We start from the raw sequence: 15,791 nt of genomic DNA, 5'->3' as shown, positions 1-15,791 counted from the left end.
GCAACAGTTTAAAAATGCTCAAAGGGAAAATCGAATGTAAGAAATATGCTTACTGTTCAGGGAGGAGTCAAACGTTCGATAACCTTCCGAAGGGGAACTCATGCTGGCCGACTCTGAAAAAATGAAAAAATAACGAACTAAAGAGAGCGTGAAGTGGCCGGCCATGTGGCCACCCTAGGCCAGGGACACTGGAATTATGCGGCATGAAGGAGCAAGTTATGCGGCAGGGTTGACTAAATTATGTGGCGTAATGCCGGCATATTTTATGACGGCATTACTTCATTATTTTGGCATATTTTATGACGGCATTACTTCATTATTTTGACATTTTCACACTTTAACACTGTCAGAGCAAAGACTGCATCTCATGAGTACCAGTTTGAGACCCAAATACCGCAATATCCAACAAAAGGGTGACGAGTCAACCTTTGTGAAGGGTCTTCCACTGCACGGCAACATGTTGGACCGCACTTCTAGTCACTTTTGATCCATTTAAGCTAGAAACAGCTTCTTTGTTAAAATCTGCCGATTATGCAACAAATCTATATTTATGTAGAAAACCCAGGGGCTGGGAAATTGCATGATTCCAGTGGCCCTGCCCTAGGCTGATGACACATTCACAAGCAAAGGTACAGACTAGTGCTGTGACTTCCTAAAATGACCTTTGACACCGACGAAAGACAGACATAAATAATAGGAGCAGCAGTGTGGATTCACCATGTGACCTGTCACTGAAAAGAGACAGACTAACAAAGGCGAGGGGTCACTGATGAGAGGCCGACAGAAATAAAGGTGGGACCAGAGTGCGGCTTAACAATGTGCCCTGTGTCGCTGATGAGAGAGACATAAACAAAGGTGGGGCCAGGAGTGCGGCTTCACAATGTGCCCTGTGTCACTGACGAGAGACAGACATAAACGAAGGTGAGACCAGGAGTGCGGCTTCACAATGTGCCCTGTGTCACTGAGGAGAGACCGACATAAACATAGGTGGGACCAGGAGTGCGGCTTCACAATGTACCCTGTGTCACTGATGAGAGACCGACATAAACCAAGGTGGGACCAGGAGTGCGGCTTCACAATGTGCCCTGTGTCACTGATGAAAGGCCGACATAAACAAAGGTGGGGCCAGGAGTGTGGCTTCACAATGTGACCTGTGTCACTGATGAAAGGCCGACATAAACAAAGGTGGGGCCAGGAGTGTGGCTTCACAATGTGACCTGTGTCACTGATGAAAGGCCGACATAAACAAAGGTGGGGCCAGGAGTGTGGCTTCACAATGTGCCCTGTGTCACTGACAAGAGACAGACATAAACAAAGGTGGGGCCAGGAGTGCGGCTTCACAATGTGCCCTGTGTCACTGATGAGAGACCGACATAAACAAAGGTGGAAAATGCAAGAAAAAAAGCAAACCAGGGCACTCCAAAAATAATAAGTCCATGAAAGTCAAGTTGCAGGAGATGTTTTAATCCTTTATAATGGGAGAAACGAAAAGGTCTTCATGTCCATATATATGAAAAGGGGCATATGAGAGATCGAGATCAGGAAACAGCCAACACGTGTTTCGTCCTCTCGGACTTTTTCAAGGCTCAGAAAGTAAAGTTGAAAAGAAAGACTGTTCGAAAGATGCTTCTGTTAGGTCTCAAATGTAGTTCCATATCAAATATGATGAAAAATCCAGTAAATTTTACGGTCATCCGTAATGTTAGAGAGAAGGGTAAGCTTCTAAAATAGAAGAAAAGTAACGTGGAGTGTGTCCGTAATGTTAGAAACCAAATAGCATGGAGGTCTAAATTGGACCTAAGCCTGTGCTATTTACCGTCCAGCAGTCAGGAAGGAACTCCGTGTAATGCGGTCACACGCAGCGCATGATAACGCTGCCGTGGTAAGTGTAACGTGTAAACAAAGGTGGGACCAGGAGCGTGGCATTCGTATGACTACAAGTCATTAACAAGTGACATACATAACCAAACGTGGGACCACTGGAATGGCTTGTCAGTGAGATCAGACACTAACGCGCGACATCCACATAAAACAAAGATGGCTTCCCACTGGGCGATAAGCAGGCAGAGCAGGAGTGTGGGTTCCGAATGCAGTTTGTGTGACAGATGTGCGCACAGGACGGTGCAGACCCGGAGCCACTACCTCCAAGAGGGTCGGAGTACACCTGCCTGGGAGGTCCCCACAGTGCCAGGCGTGGCGCAGAGGGGAGGGCATCATCTGGGTCTCTGTTGCAGAGATGCTTGGAGAGTAACGAGGCTGAAGACTAAAAGGGGAGGACAAGCTTCATGATGGAAGATGCTGCAGAAAACAAGCCGAGCTCCCCCCGGAATGGAGACAAGAAAGCGGCGCTTCCAGGCACCGCAGCGCCTGGAGTCCGAGGCATCTACTCCGCAGGCTCGAGAGTAGCCGCAGCCAGAGGGAGCTGCATCCGTGTCCAACAACTGGTCAGCTGGGGGTGGGCGCGGTGGCTTCCGGATGAGGCTGCCATGGCTTGGTCTGGAGTGAGGTCCATCTTCTGCCAGCCAGCTGCCGCGGCAGCGAGAAGAGAGGCCCTTAGACACGTCCGGGGCAGGACCTGTGGCTGCCAGGTCAGCTTCAGAGCTGGAAACCAAGCGCTGTGAGGGGGAGTACAAACAGAGCGTGTAATCGGTGACTCTTGCAATACTAAAGTCAGGATCCTTTACTGGGTGATGGGAAAGGCGCAGACACGACTCTAGGCGTCTATGAAGCCGCTGGAGGCAAAGGGCCCAAGCGTACTAAGAAAATTCTAAATTAGAAGGAACCTAAGGCCCTCTGTATTACAGCTTGGATGAATATGAACCAAAGGCCCGTTAACAAAATTAACAAGCTGGAAGAAACAAAACCCTGATAACAAGGGTACACAATTAACAAGCGCGAAATGAAAGAAACAAAAGCCTGATAACAAAGGTAGACCATTAACCAGCGTGGACTGAAAGAAGTGATCGGTATCTCTGGTGAGGGGATTAGAGTGGACCATCCACTGTGCGCCTGGATGTCCTCCAGGGTCATCAGGGCGTTAGAGAGTGCACTTGAAGCCCGAGGATAATATCGCCAGGGGCTAGAGATTGGAGGTCAGAGTTCACACGATGGGACCTGCCAGCTCCCTCTGAAGAGAGAGAACCCGGGCAGTTCTTCCTGCCCTGGACTTGTACTAAATGTAGATCTTGGACACGGTGAAGCCGCGAACAGCTATTGTAGCGCTTAGAGTACCGTTCGTTCTTCGACAGACATTCTCTTAGCTCTTCTTTGTTTTAAGTTTGACTCACAGAATACCATCAGCAAATCCTGGCCACTGAGGGAACCGCCAGGTGCATTATGGGACCTGTAGTTCCCGCCAGGAGTGGCTGCCTTCGTGTGAGGAGCTAGGTGCCCCCTGGAGCTGGTGGTAACACCCCCTCACACAGGAAGAGCCTTGTTCCCTCAGACCACGGGTTACCTCGTGCAACAAGCGAGACGGCGGAAAGGTTGCAGTGCCGAGCGCTGGGAGCGCCTCGAGGCGCTACGAACAGAGGATGGAGACCGGGTGACACCCAGAGACGGCCGCCGGCAAGCCTGGATCTATTTCTGAGTTATTCCAAGAACAAAGGGAGTGGGGAGGATATACAGAGAAAGGAGGAGGGTTAGAGACAGAAGGGAGTGAGTTCAAGAGAGGGAGAGAGCAGACAAAGGAGACAGTGTCGGAGGATGAATCTGCTCTCCTCTTCCATTGCTGCGGGGTGGGTCTCTCTAAACTTTTCCAAATATCAAGACAAAACGCCTATGGGGTACGGTCAGCTGCTTCTAGCAGCACTCTCTCATTGACCTCGGTTAACTCACTGATTACCCCTCTGACCCCTGACCACTCACCTCAGCTCAGCTCTCCCCCTCCTCTCAGGCCTGCCAGCGCCGAGGTGCGTTTAAAGCGCCTCTGGTGCCCCACAGCTTTATCACCAGCCACGCGCTAATTTTAGGCCCATCCCATCTCATGAACCCACGCCATTGGCTACCGGGACGCTGTGAAGTGCCCATTCCCTCACTCTGGGCACTGTAATCCCTTTTCAACTCTGTGATGCTCCCCCCCCCCCCTCACTTCGGGCGCTGTAATCCCTTTTCAACTCTCTGTGATGAGGGGGTCACTTCTTGTCCCCCGTCTTTCCTTCTCTTAAGGGTCCTATAGCTCTCCGACGTGCCGAAACGATGGAAGGGCGCTAAGGAAAGCCACAATTCTTAAATCAGTAAATGCAGACCACCAGCTGGGCCTGGACCATAGAGCTTTCCCCGGAGCCTTCTGGGAATGAGAGGTTCCGAGTATAGCGCACACTAACTAGGCGCTCTCACTCACAGGAAATAAAAATACTTCAACTTCCTAATTCACGGATTAGAAACAGCACCACTCACCAGTGCATGCGTCTCTAACTCCCTATAGCGCCATCAGCAGCAGTACAAGGGTCACCAACACACAAAACAGATATAGCGCCGTCAGCAGGAGTGCAAGCGTCCCTAACACACACAACAGATATAGCGCCGTCAGCAGGGTTGCAAGCGTCACCCACACACAGAACAGATATAGCGCCGTCAGCAGGAGTGCAAGCGTCACCAACACACACAACAGATATAGCGCCGTCAGGAGTGCAAGCGTCACCAACACACAGAACAGATATAGTGCCGTCAGCAGGAGTGCAAGCGTCCCTAACACACACAACAGATATAGCGCCGTCAGCAGGAGTGCAAGAGTCCCTAACACACACAACAGATATAGCGCCTTTAGCAGGAGTGCAAGCGTCACCAACACACAGAACAGATACAGTGCCGTCAGCAGGAGTGCAAGCGTCCCTAACACACACAACAGATATAGCGCCGTCAGCAGGAGTGCAATCGCCCCTAATGCACACAGAACAGATATAGCGCCGTCAGCAGGAGTGCAAACATCGCCAAAACACGGAACAGATATAGCGCCATTGGCAGGAGTGCACGTATCCCTAACACACAAAACAGATATAGGGGGTTATTACAACTTTGGAGGAGGTGTTAATCCATCCCAAAAGTGACGATAAAGTGACGGATATACCACCAGCCGTATTACGAGTTCCATAGGATATAATGGACTCGTAATACGGCTGGTGGTATATCCGTCACTTTACCGTCACTTTTGGGACGGATTAATGTAGGAAAGTACCATCTTGCCTGGCATGTTACCCCCATTTTTCACTGTATATATGTTGTTTTAGTTGTATGTGTCACTGGGACCCTGGTAACCCAGGGCCCCAGTGCTCATAAGTGTGCCTGTATGTGTTACCTGTGTAGTGACTAACTGTCTCACTGAGGCTCTGCTAATCAGAACCTCAGTGGTTATGCTCGCTCATTTCTTTCCAAATTGTCACTGACAGGCTAGTGACCATTTTTACCAATTTACATTGGCTTACTGGAACACCCTTATAATCCCCTAGTATATGGTACTGAGGTACCCAGGGTATTGGGGTTCCAGGAGATCCCTATGGGCTGCAGCATTTCTTTTGCCACCCATAGGGAGCTCTGACAATTCTTACACAGGCCTGCCACTGCAGCCTGAGTGAAATAACGTCCACGTTATTTCACAGCCATTTTACACTGCACTTAAGTAACTTATAAGTCACCTATATGTCTAACCTTTACCTGGTAAAGGTTAGGTGCAAAGTTACTTAGTGTGAGGGCACCCTGGCACTAGCCAAGGTGCCCCCACATTGTTCAGAGCCAATTCACTGAACTTTGTGAGTGCGGGGACACCATTACACGCGTGCACTACATATAGGTCACTACCTATATGTAGCTTCACCATGGTAACTCCGAATATGGCCATGTAACATGTCTATGATCATGGAATTGCCCCCTCTATGCTATCCTGGCATTGTTGGTACAATTCCATAATCCCAGTGGTCTGTAGCACAGACCCTGGTACTGCCAGACTGCCCTTCCTGGGGTTTCTCTGCAGCTGCTGCTGCTGCCAACCCCTCAGACAGGCATCTGCCCTCCTGGGGTCCAGCCAGGCCTGGCCCAGGATGGCAGAACAAAGAACTTCCTCTGAGAGAGGGTGTGACACCCTCTCCCTTTGGAAAATGGTGTGAAGGCAGGGGAGGAGTAGCCTCCCCCAGCCTCTGGAAATGCTTTGTTGGGCACAGAGGTGCCCAATTCTGCATAAGCCAGTCTACACCGGTTCAGGGACCCCTTAGCCCCTGCTCTGGCGCGAAACTGGACAAAGGAAAGGGGAGTGACCACTCCCCTGACCTGCACCTCCCCTAGGAGGTGTCCAGAGCTCCTCCAGTGTGCTCCAGACCTCTGCCATCTTGGAAACAGAGGTGCTGCTGGCACACTGGACTGCTCTGAGTGGCCAGTGCCACCAGGTGACGTCAGAGACTCCTTGTGATAGGCTCCTTCAGGTGTTAGTAGCCTTTCCTCTCTCCTAGGTAGCCAAACCCTCTTTTCTGGCTATTTAGGGTCTCTGTCTCTGGGGAAACTTTAGATAACGAATGCATGAGCTCAGCCGAGTTCCTCTGCATCTCCCTCTTCACCTTCTGATAAGGAATCGACCGCTGACCGCGCTGGAAGCCTGCAAACCTGCAACATAGTAGCAAAGACGACTACTGCAACTCTGTAACGCTGATCCTGCCGCCTTCTCGACTGTTTTCCTGCTTGTGCATGCTGTGGGGGTAGTCTGCCTCCTCTCTGCACCAGAAGCTCCGAAGAAATCTCCCGTGGGTCGACGGAATCTTCCCCCTGCAACCGCAGGCACCAAAAAGCTGCATCTCCGGTCCCTTGGGTCTCCTCTCAGCACGACGAGCGAGGTCCCTCGAATCCAGCGACACCGTCCAAGTGACCCCCACAGTCCAGTGACTCTTCAGCCCAAGTTTGGTGGAGGTAAGTCCTTGCCTCACCTCGCTGGGCTGCATTGCTGGGAACCGCGACTTTGCAAGCTTCTCCGGCCCCTGTGCACTTCCGGCGGAAATCCTGTGTGCACAGCCAAGCCTGGGTCCACGGCACTCTAACCTGCATTGCACGACTTTCTAAGTTGGTCTCCGGCGACGTGGGACTCCTTTGTGCAACTTCGGCGAGCACCGTTTCACGCATCCTCGTAGTGCCTGTTTCTGGCACTTCTCCGGGTGCTACCTGCTTCAGTGAGGGCTCTTTGTCTTGCTCGACGTCCCCTCTCTCTGCAGGTCCAATTTGCGACCTCCTGGTCCCTCCTGGGCCCCAGCAGCGTCCAAAAACGCCAAACGCACGATTTGCGTGTAGCAAGGCTTGTTGGCGTCCATCCGGCGGGAAAACACTTCTGCACGACTCTCCAAGGCGTGGGGGATCCACCCTCCAAAGGGGAAGTCTCTAGCCCTTGTCGTTCCTGCAGTATTCACAGTTCTTCAGCCTAGTAAGAGCTTCTTTGCACCAACCGCTGGCCTTTCTTGGGCATCTGCCCATCTCCGAGCTGCTTGTGACTTTTGGACTTGGTCCCCTTGTTCCACAGGTACCTTCAGACAGGAATCCATCGTTGTTGCATTGCTGATTTGTGTTTTCCTTGCATTCTCCCTCTAACACGACTATTTTGTCCTTAGGGGAACTTTGGTGCACTTTGCACTCACTTTTCAGGGTCTTGGGGAGGGTTATTTTTCTAACTCTCACTATTTTCTAATAGTCCCAGCGACCCTCTACAAGGTCACATAGGTTTGGGGTCCATTCGTGGTTCGCATTCCACTTCTGGAGTATATGGTTTGTGTTGCCCCTATCCCTATGTTTCCCCATTGCATCCTATTGTAACTATACATTGTTTGCACTGTTTTCTAAGACTATACTGCATATTTTTGCTATTGTGTATATATATCTTGTGTATATTTCCTATCCTCTCACTGAGGGTACACTCTAAGATACTTTGGCATATTGTCATAAAAATAAAGTACCTTTATTTTTAGTATAACTGTGTATTGTGTTTTCTTATGATATTGTGCATATGACACTAAGTGGTACTGTAGTAGCTTCACACGTCTCCTAGTTCAGCCTGAGCTGCTTTGCTAAGCTACCATTATCTATCAGCCTAAGCTGCTAGACACCCTATACACTAATAAGGGATAACTGGGCCTGGTGCAAGGTGCAAGTACCCCTTGGTGCTCACTACAAGCCAGTCCAGCCTCCTACATTGGTTGTGCAGTGGTGGGATAAGTGCTTGAGACTACTTACCACTCTTGTCATTGTACTTTTCATAAGAGAAAAATATACAAAACAAGGTCAGTGTATATACACATAGCCAAAAAGTTTTGCATTTCCTCTTTTCACTCTTTTCTAAGTGCTGAAAAGTACTTCTAAACTTTCAAAAAGTTCTTAAAAGTTTAAAAAGTTTTTTCTGTCTTTCCAAAAAGTTCTGAAAACTTTTTTCTCTTTGTCTATCACTTTAACTCTCTCTAAAAATGTCTGGCACAGGCCAAAAAGTTGAACTGTCCAAACTTGCATATGATCACCTTAGCTGGAAAGGAGCAAGGAGTCTCTGCATAGAGAGAGGTTTGAGTGTAGGGAAGAATCCTTCTTTAGAACTGTTAATTAATATGCTTAGAGTACAGGATAAGGCCATAAGTGCCCAATCTGTAGAAAAAGTAGCTAATGGTTCTCAATCTGATCCAGGGACTCCCCCAGGAAAAGGTTCAGGAAAGAAACTTCTCAGCCTGCCCATTACTAGACAGTCTAGCATAGTTGGTACAGAGGTTGAATCACATCATACTGATGATGTGCTCTCACATTATACTGGTAGCCAAGCTGTTAGGGTGCCCTCTGTAAGGGACAGGTCTCCTTCTGTTCATTCCCATCATACCTCTGTATCTAGAAATGTCCCTCCCACCCACCCTGATGACAGATTGTTGGAAAGGGAGCTCAATAGATTGAGAGTGGAGCAAACCAGACTGAAGCTCAAGAAGCAACAGCTGGATTTGGATAGACAGTCTTTAGAAATAGAGAGGGAAAGACAGAAAATGGGTTTAGATACCCATGGTGGCAGCAGCAGTATTCCCCATAGTCATCCTGCAAAAGAGCATGATTCCAGGAATCTGCATAAGATAGTTCCCCCTTACAAGGAGGGGGATGACATTAACAAGTGGTTTGCTGCACTTGAGAGGGCCTGTGCTGTACAGGATGTCCCTCAAAGGCAGTGGGCTGCTATCCTATGGCTATCATTTACTGGAAAAGGTAGGGATAGGCTCCTTACTGTAAAAGAAAATGATGCGAACAATTTCCAAGTTCTTAAGAATGCACTCCTGGATGGTTATGGCTTAACCACTGAACAGTACAGGATCAAGTTCAGAGATACCAAAAAGGAGTCTTCACAAGACTGGGTTGATTTCATTGACCAGGCAGTGAAGGCCTTGGAGGGGTGGTTACATGGCAGTAAAGTTACTGATTATGACAGCCTGTATAACTTAATCCTGAGAGAGCATATTCTTAATAATTGTGTGTCTGATTTGTTGCACCAGTACTTGGTGGACTCTGATCTGACCTCTCCCCAAGAATTGGGAAAGAAGGCAGACAAATGGGTCAGAACAAGAGTGAACAGAAAAGTTCATACAGGGGGTGACAAAGATGGCAACAAAAAGAAGGATGGTAAGTCTTCAGACAAGGGTGGGGACAAATCTAAAAATGAGTCTTCATCAGGCCCACAAAAACACTCTGGTGGGGGTGGTGGGCCCAAACCCTCCTTTAATCAGAACAAGGAAAAGAAACCATGGTGCTATTTATGTAAGATAAAAGGCCATTGGACAACAGATCCCAGTTGTCCAAAGAAAGGCACCACAGCTCCTACCACTACAACCCCTACTGCTACACCTAGTGTCCCTACTAATAGCAGTGGTGGTGGGAGCAAACCTACTAATAGCCAATCCAAGGGAGTAGCTGGGCTCACTTTTGGTAATTTAGTTGGGGTTGGTCTGATTAGGGAGACCACAGAGGCTACTTTAGTCTCTGAAGGGGCTATTGACTTAGCCACTTTGGTTGCTTGCCCCCATAACTTGGAGAAGTACAAGCAACTAACCCTAATAAATGGTGTTGAGGTCCAGGCCTACAGGGACACAGGTGCCAGTGTCACAATGGTGATTGAGAAACTGGTGCACCCTGAACAACACATACTTGGACACCAGTACCAAGTAACCGATGCTCACAACATAACACAAAGCCACCCCATGGCTGTTGTAAATCTCAACTGGGGGGGGGGTATCTGGTCCAAAGAAAGTTGTGGTAGCTTTAGATTTACCTGTAGACTGTCTATTAGGGAACGATTTGGAGACATCAGCTTGGTCAGATGTGGAGTTGGAGGCCCATGCAGCAATGCTGGGCATCCCAGGGCATATTTTTGCTTTGACAAGGGCTCAGGCCAAAAAGCAAAAAGGACAGGGAAGCTTGGATCCTGGAACAATGGACCAAGTGCTCCCTAAAACTAGGGCTAGTAGAAGCAAACCACTTCCTACTATCCCTCCCTCTACAGTGGATTCTACTTCTGAGGAAGAAGAATTCCCTCCCTGTGCAGAACCTACACCAGAGGAGCTGGAAGCAGACACTGCTGAGCTTTTGGGTGAAGGGGGGCCTGCCAGAGAGGAGCTGAGTGTGGCACAGCAAACCTGTCCCACATTAGAGGGTCTCAGACAGCAAGCTGTCAAACAGACTAATGGGGATGTCAGTGACTCACACAGAGTTTACTGGGAGGACAACCTCTTGTACACTGAGCATAGGGATCCTAAACCTGGAGCTGCCAGGAGATTAGTGATCCCTCAGGAGTACAGAAAGTTCCTCCTAACACTGGCACATGACATTCCCTTAGCTGGGCACCTGGGTCAAATGAAAACTTGGGACAGATTGGTACCACTGTTTCATTGGCCTAGGATGTCTGAGGACACAAAAGAATTTTGTAAGTCCTGTGAAACCTGTCAAGCCAGTGGCAAAACAGGTGGCACTCCAAAGGCACCCCTTATCCCACTGCCTGTGGTTGGGGTTCCCTTTGAAAGGGTAGGGGTTGACATTGTTGGCCCCCTTGACCCTCCTACTGCTTCAGGCAATAGGTTTATCTTGGTGGTAGTGGACCATGCCACAAGATACCCTGAAGCTATTCCTTTAAGGACCACTACAGCTCCTGCAGTGGCAAAGGCCCTCCTGGGAATATTTTCCAGGGTGGGCTTCCCAAAGGAAGTAGTATCAGACAGAGGAAGCAATTTCATGTCTGCATACTTAAAGGCCATGTGGAAGGAGTGTGGTGTAACTTACAAGTTCACAACACCCTATCATCCACAAACAAATGGACTGGTGGAGAGATTTAATAAAACTCTCAAAGGCATGATTATGGGACTCCCTGAAAAACTCCGCAGGAGATGGGATATCCTTCTACCATGCCTCCTTTTTGCCTACAGGGAGGTACCCCAGAAAGGAGTGGGCTTCAGCCCCTTTGAACTTCTTTTTGGACACCCTGTTAGGGGTCCACTCACACTTGTAAAGGAGGGTTGGGAACAACCTTTAAAAGCTCCTAAGCAGGATATTGTGGATTATGTACTTGGCCTCAGATCAAGGATGGCTGAGTACATGAAAAAGGCCAGTAAAAACCTTCAGGCCAGCCAAGAGCTCCAGAAGCAATGGCATGACCAGAAGGCTGTTTTGGTTCAGTACCAACCAGGGCAGAAAGTGTGGGTCTTGGAGCCTGTGGCCCCAAGAGCACTCCAAGATAAATGGAGTGGTCCACACACAATTGTTGAAAAGAAGGGTGAAGTCACCTACTTGGTTGACTTAGGCACTGCCAGGAGTCCCCTTAGGGTGCTCCATGTCAACCGCCTGAAACCCTACTATGACAGGGCTGATCTCACCCTGCTCATGGCAACAGATGACGGACAGGAAGAAGACAGTGATCCTCTACCTGATCTCTTCTCTTCCACAGAACAAGATGCTCTTGTGGAAGGGGTAGTTTTGGCTGATTGTCTTACTGCTGAGCAGAAAGATAATTGCATAAATCTCCTAGGACAATTTTCAGAACTCTTCTCCATTGTGCCAGGCACCACTTCTTGGTGTGAGCACACTATAGATACTGGAGACAGTTTACCTGTCAAAAGTAAGATCTATAGGCAGCCTGACCATGTCAGGGACTGCATAAAGCAAGAAGTTCAGAAGATGTTGGAACTAGGAGTGGTTGAGCACTCTGACAGTCCATGGGCTTCTCCTGTGGTACTGGTACCAAAACCCAATTCTAAAGATGGAAAGAAGGAAATGAGGTTTTGTGTAGACTATAGAGGTCTCAACTTGGTAACCAAAACAGATGCTCACCCTATACCCAGGGCAGATGAGCTAATAGATACACTGGCATCTGCCAAGTATCTAAGCACTTTTGATTTGACTGCAGGGTATTGGCAGATCAAAATGTCAGAAGATGCTAAACATAAGACTGCATTTTCTACCATTGGAGGACATTACCAGTTTACTGTAATGCCTTTTGGTTTGAAAAATGCACCTGCCACTTTTCAGAGGTTGGTGAACACAGTCCTGCAAGGGCTGGAAGCTTTCAGCGCAGCATATTTGGATGATATAGCTGTCTTTAGCTCCAGCTGGGATGATCACCTGGTCCACCTTTGGAAAGTTTTGGAGGCCCTGCAAAAGGCAGGCCTCACTATCAAGGCTTCAAAGTGCCAGATAGGGCAGGGTAAGGTGGTTTATCTGGGACACCTTGTTGGTGGGGAACAGATTGCACCACTTCAGGGGAAAATCCAAACTATTATTGATTGGATTCCCCCTACCACTCAGACTCAGGTGAGAGCCTTCCTAGGCCTCACTGGGTATTACAGGAGGTTCATTAAGAACTATGGCTCCATTGCAGCCCCTCTTAATGACCTCACATCCAAGAAAATGCCTAAAAAGGTATTATGGACAGCAAACTGTCAGAAAGCTTTTGAGGAGCTGAAGCAGGCCATGTGCTCTGCACCTGTCCTGAAAAGCCCTTGTTACTCTAAAAAATTCTATGTCCAAACTGATGCATCTGAATTAGGAGTAGGGGCAGTCCTATCACAACTTAATTCTGAGGGCCAGGATCAACCTGTTGCTTTTATTAGTAGAAGGTTGACCCCTAGAGAAAAGCGTTGGTCTGCCATTGAGAGGGAGGCCTTTGCTGTGGTCTGGGCTCTGAAGAAGTTGAGGCCATACCTGTTTGGCACTCACTTCATTGTTCAGACAGACCACAAACCTCTACTTTGGCTAAAACAAATGAAAGGTGAAAATCCTAAATTGTTGAGGTGGTCCATATCCCTACAGGGAATGGACTATACAGTGGAACATAGACCTGGGAGTAGCCACTCCAATGCAGATGGACTCTCCAGATATTTCCACTTAGACAATGAAGACTCATCAGGTAATGGCTAGTCTTATTGTCCTTCGTTTGGGGGGGGGTTGTGTAGGAAAGTACCATCTTGCCTGGCATGTTACCCCCATTTTTCACTGTATATATGTTGTTTTAGTTGTATGTGTCACTGGGACCCTGGTAACCCAGGGCCCCAGTGCTCATAAGTGTGCCTGTATGTGTTACCTGTGTAGTGACTAACTGTCTCACTGAGGCTCTGCTAATCAGAACCTCAGTGGTTATGCTCGCTCATTTCTTTCCAAATTGTCACTGACAGGCTAGTGACCATTTTTACCAATTTACATTGGCTTACTGGAACACCCTTATAATCCCCTAGTATATGGTACTGAGGTACCCAGGGTATTGGGGTTCCAGGAGATCCCTATGGGCTGCAGCATTTCTTTTGCCACCCATAGGGAGCTCTGACAATTCTTACACAGGCCTGCCACTGCAGCCTGAGTGAAATAACGTCCACGTTATTTCACAGCCATTTTACACTGCACTTAAGTAACTTATAAGTCACCTATATGTCTAACCTTTACCTGGTAAAGGTTAGGTGCAAAGTTACTTAGTGTGAGGGCACCCTGGCACTAGCCAAGGTGCCCCCACATTGTTCAGAGCCAATTCACTGAACTTTGTGAGTGCGGGGACACCATTACACGCGTGCACTACATATAGGTCACTACCTATATGTAGCTTCACCATGGTAACTCCGAATATGGCCATGTAACATGTCTATGATCATGGAATTGCCCCCTCTATGCCATCCTGGCATTGTTGGTACAATTCCATAATCCCAGTGGTCTGTAGCACAGACCCTGGTACTGCCAGACTGCCCTTCCTGGGGTTTCTCTGCAGCTGCTGCTGCTGCCAACCCCTCAGACAGGCATCTGCCCTCCTGGGGTCCAGCCAGGCCTGGCCCAGGATGGCAGAACAAAGAACTTCCTCTGAGAGAGGGTGTGACACCCTCTCCCTTTGGAAAATGGTGTGAAGGCAGGGGAGGAGTAGCCTCCCCCAGCCTCTGGAAATGCTTTGTTGGGCACAGAGGTGCCCAATTCTGCATAAGCCAGTCTACACCGGTTCAGGGACCCCTTAGCCCCTGCTCTGGCGCGAAACTGGACAAAGGAAAGGGGAGTGACCACTCCCCTGACCTGCACCTCCCCTAGGAGGTGTCCAGAGCTCCTCCAGTGTGCTCCAGACCTCTGCCATCTTGGAAACAGAGGTGCTGCTGGCACACTGGACTGCTCTGAGTGGCCAGTGCCACCAGGTGACGTCAGAGACTCCTTGTGATAGGCTCCTTCAGGTGTTAGTAGCCTTTCCTCTCTCCTAGGTAGCCAAACCCTCTTTTCTGGCTATTTAGGGTCTCTGTCTCTGGGGAAACTTTAGATAACGAATGCATGAGCTCAGCCGAGTTCCTCTGCATCTCCCTCTTCACCTTCTGATAAGGAATCGACCGCTGACCGCGCTGGAAGCCTGCAAACCTGCAACATAGTAGCAAAGACGACTACTGCAACTCTGTAACGCTGATCCTGCCGCCTTCTCGACTGTTTTCCTGCTTGTGCATGCTGTGGGGGTAGTCTGCCTCCTCTCTGCACCAGAAGCTCCGAAGAAATCTCCCGTGGGTCGACGGAATCTTCCCCCTGCAACCGCAGGCACCAAAAAGCTGCATCTCCGGTCCCTTGGGTCTCCTCTCAGCACGACGAGCGAGGTCCCTCGAATCCAGCGACACCGTCCAAGTGACCCCCACAGTCCAGTGACTCTTCAGCCCAAGTTTGGTGGAGGTAAGTCCTTGCCTCACCTCGCTGGGCTGCATTGCTGGGAACCGCGACTTTGCAAGCTTCTCCGGCCCCTGTGCACTTCCGGCGGAAATCCTGTGTGCACAGCCAAGCCTGGGTCCACGGCACTCTAACCTGCATTGCACGACTTTCTAAGTTGGTCTCCGGCGACGTGGGACTCCTTTGTGCAACTTCGGCGAGCACCGTTTCACGCATCCTCGTAGTGCCTGTTTCTGGCACTTCTCCGGGTGCTACCTGCTTCAGTGAGGGCTCTTTGTCTTGCTCGACGTCCCCTCTCTCTGCAGGTCCAATTTGCGACCTCCTGGTCCCTCCTGGGCCCCAGCAGCGTCCAAAAACGCCAAACGCACGATTTGCGTGTAGCAAGGCTTGTTGGCGTCCATCCGGCGGGAAAACACTTCTGCACGACTCTCCAAGGCGTGGGGGATCCACCCTCCAAAGGGGAAGTCTCTAGCCCTTGTCGTTCCTGCAGTATTCACAGTTCTTCAGCCTAGTAAGAGCTTCTTTGCACCAACCGCTGGCCTTTCTTGGGCATCTGCCCATCTCCGAGCTGCTTGTGACTTTTGGACTTGGTCCCCTTGTTCCACAGGTACCTTCAGACAGGAATCCATCGTTGTTGCATTGCTGATTTGTGT

The 15,791-nt window shown here is 49.4% G+C and overlaps 1 protein-coding gene across 5 annotated transcripts in view; it reads right to left on the bottom strand.

Moving 5' to 3' along the window:
* Positions 1 to 15,791, bottom strand: part of SLC52A2 (solute carrier family 52 member 2) — a 139,746-nt gene that overhangs the window by 64,355 nt on the left and 59,600 nt on the right. The window contains exons 1-2 of one of the 5 annotated variants that reach the window (XM_069221111.1): positions 3,868 to 3,919; positions 54 to 113 (exon numbers count right to left, since the gene is read on the bottom strand). The exons of 2 other annotated variants lie outside the window; for them this stretch is intronic. In XM_069221111.1, coding sequence (XP_069077212.1) covers positions 54 to 102 — 49 coding nt within the window. In that variant the 5' untranslated portion in view covers positions 103 to 113; positions 3,868 to 3,919. Of the gene's footprint in view, positions 1 to 53; positions 114 to 3,867; positions 3,920 to 15,791 lie in introns of those variants that run through there. 2 more of the 5 variants (XM_069221112.1, XM_069221115.1) reach the window with 2 other exon arrangements.

The sequence above is a fragment of the Pleurodeles waltl genome, chromosome 2_2 (assembly GCF_031143425.1).
Source record: "Pleurodeles waltl isolate 20211129_DDA chromosome 2_2, aPleWal1.hap1.20221129, whole genome shotgun sequence".
Classification (NCBI taxonomy): domain Eukaryota; kingdom Metazoa; phylum Chordata; class Amphibia; order Caudata; family Salamandridae; genus Pleurodeles; species Pleurodeles waltl.
The sequence above is the reverse complement of the archived record's forward strand: the minus strand, read 5'-3'. Positions and strand labels throughout refer to the sequence as shown.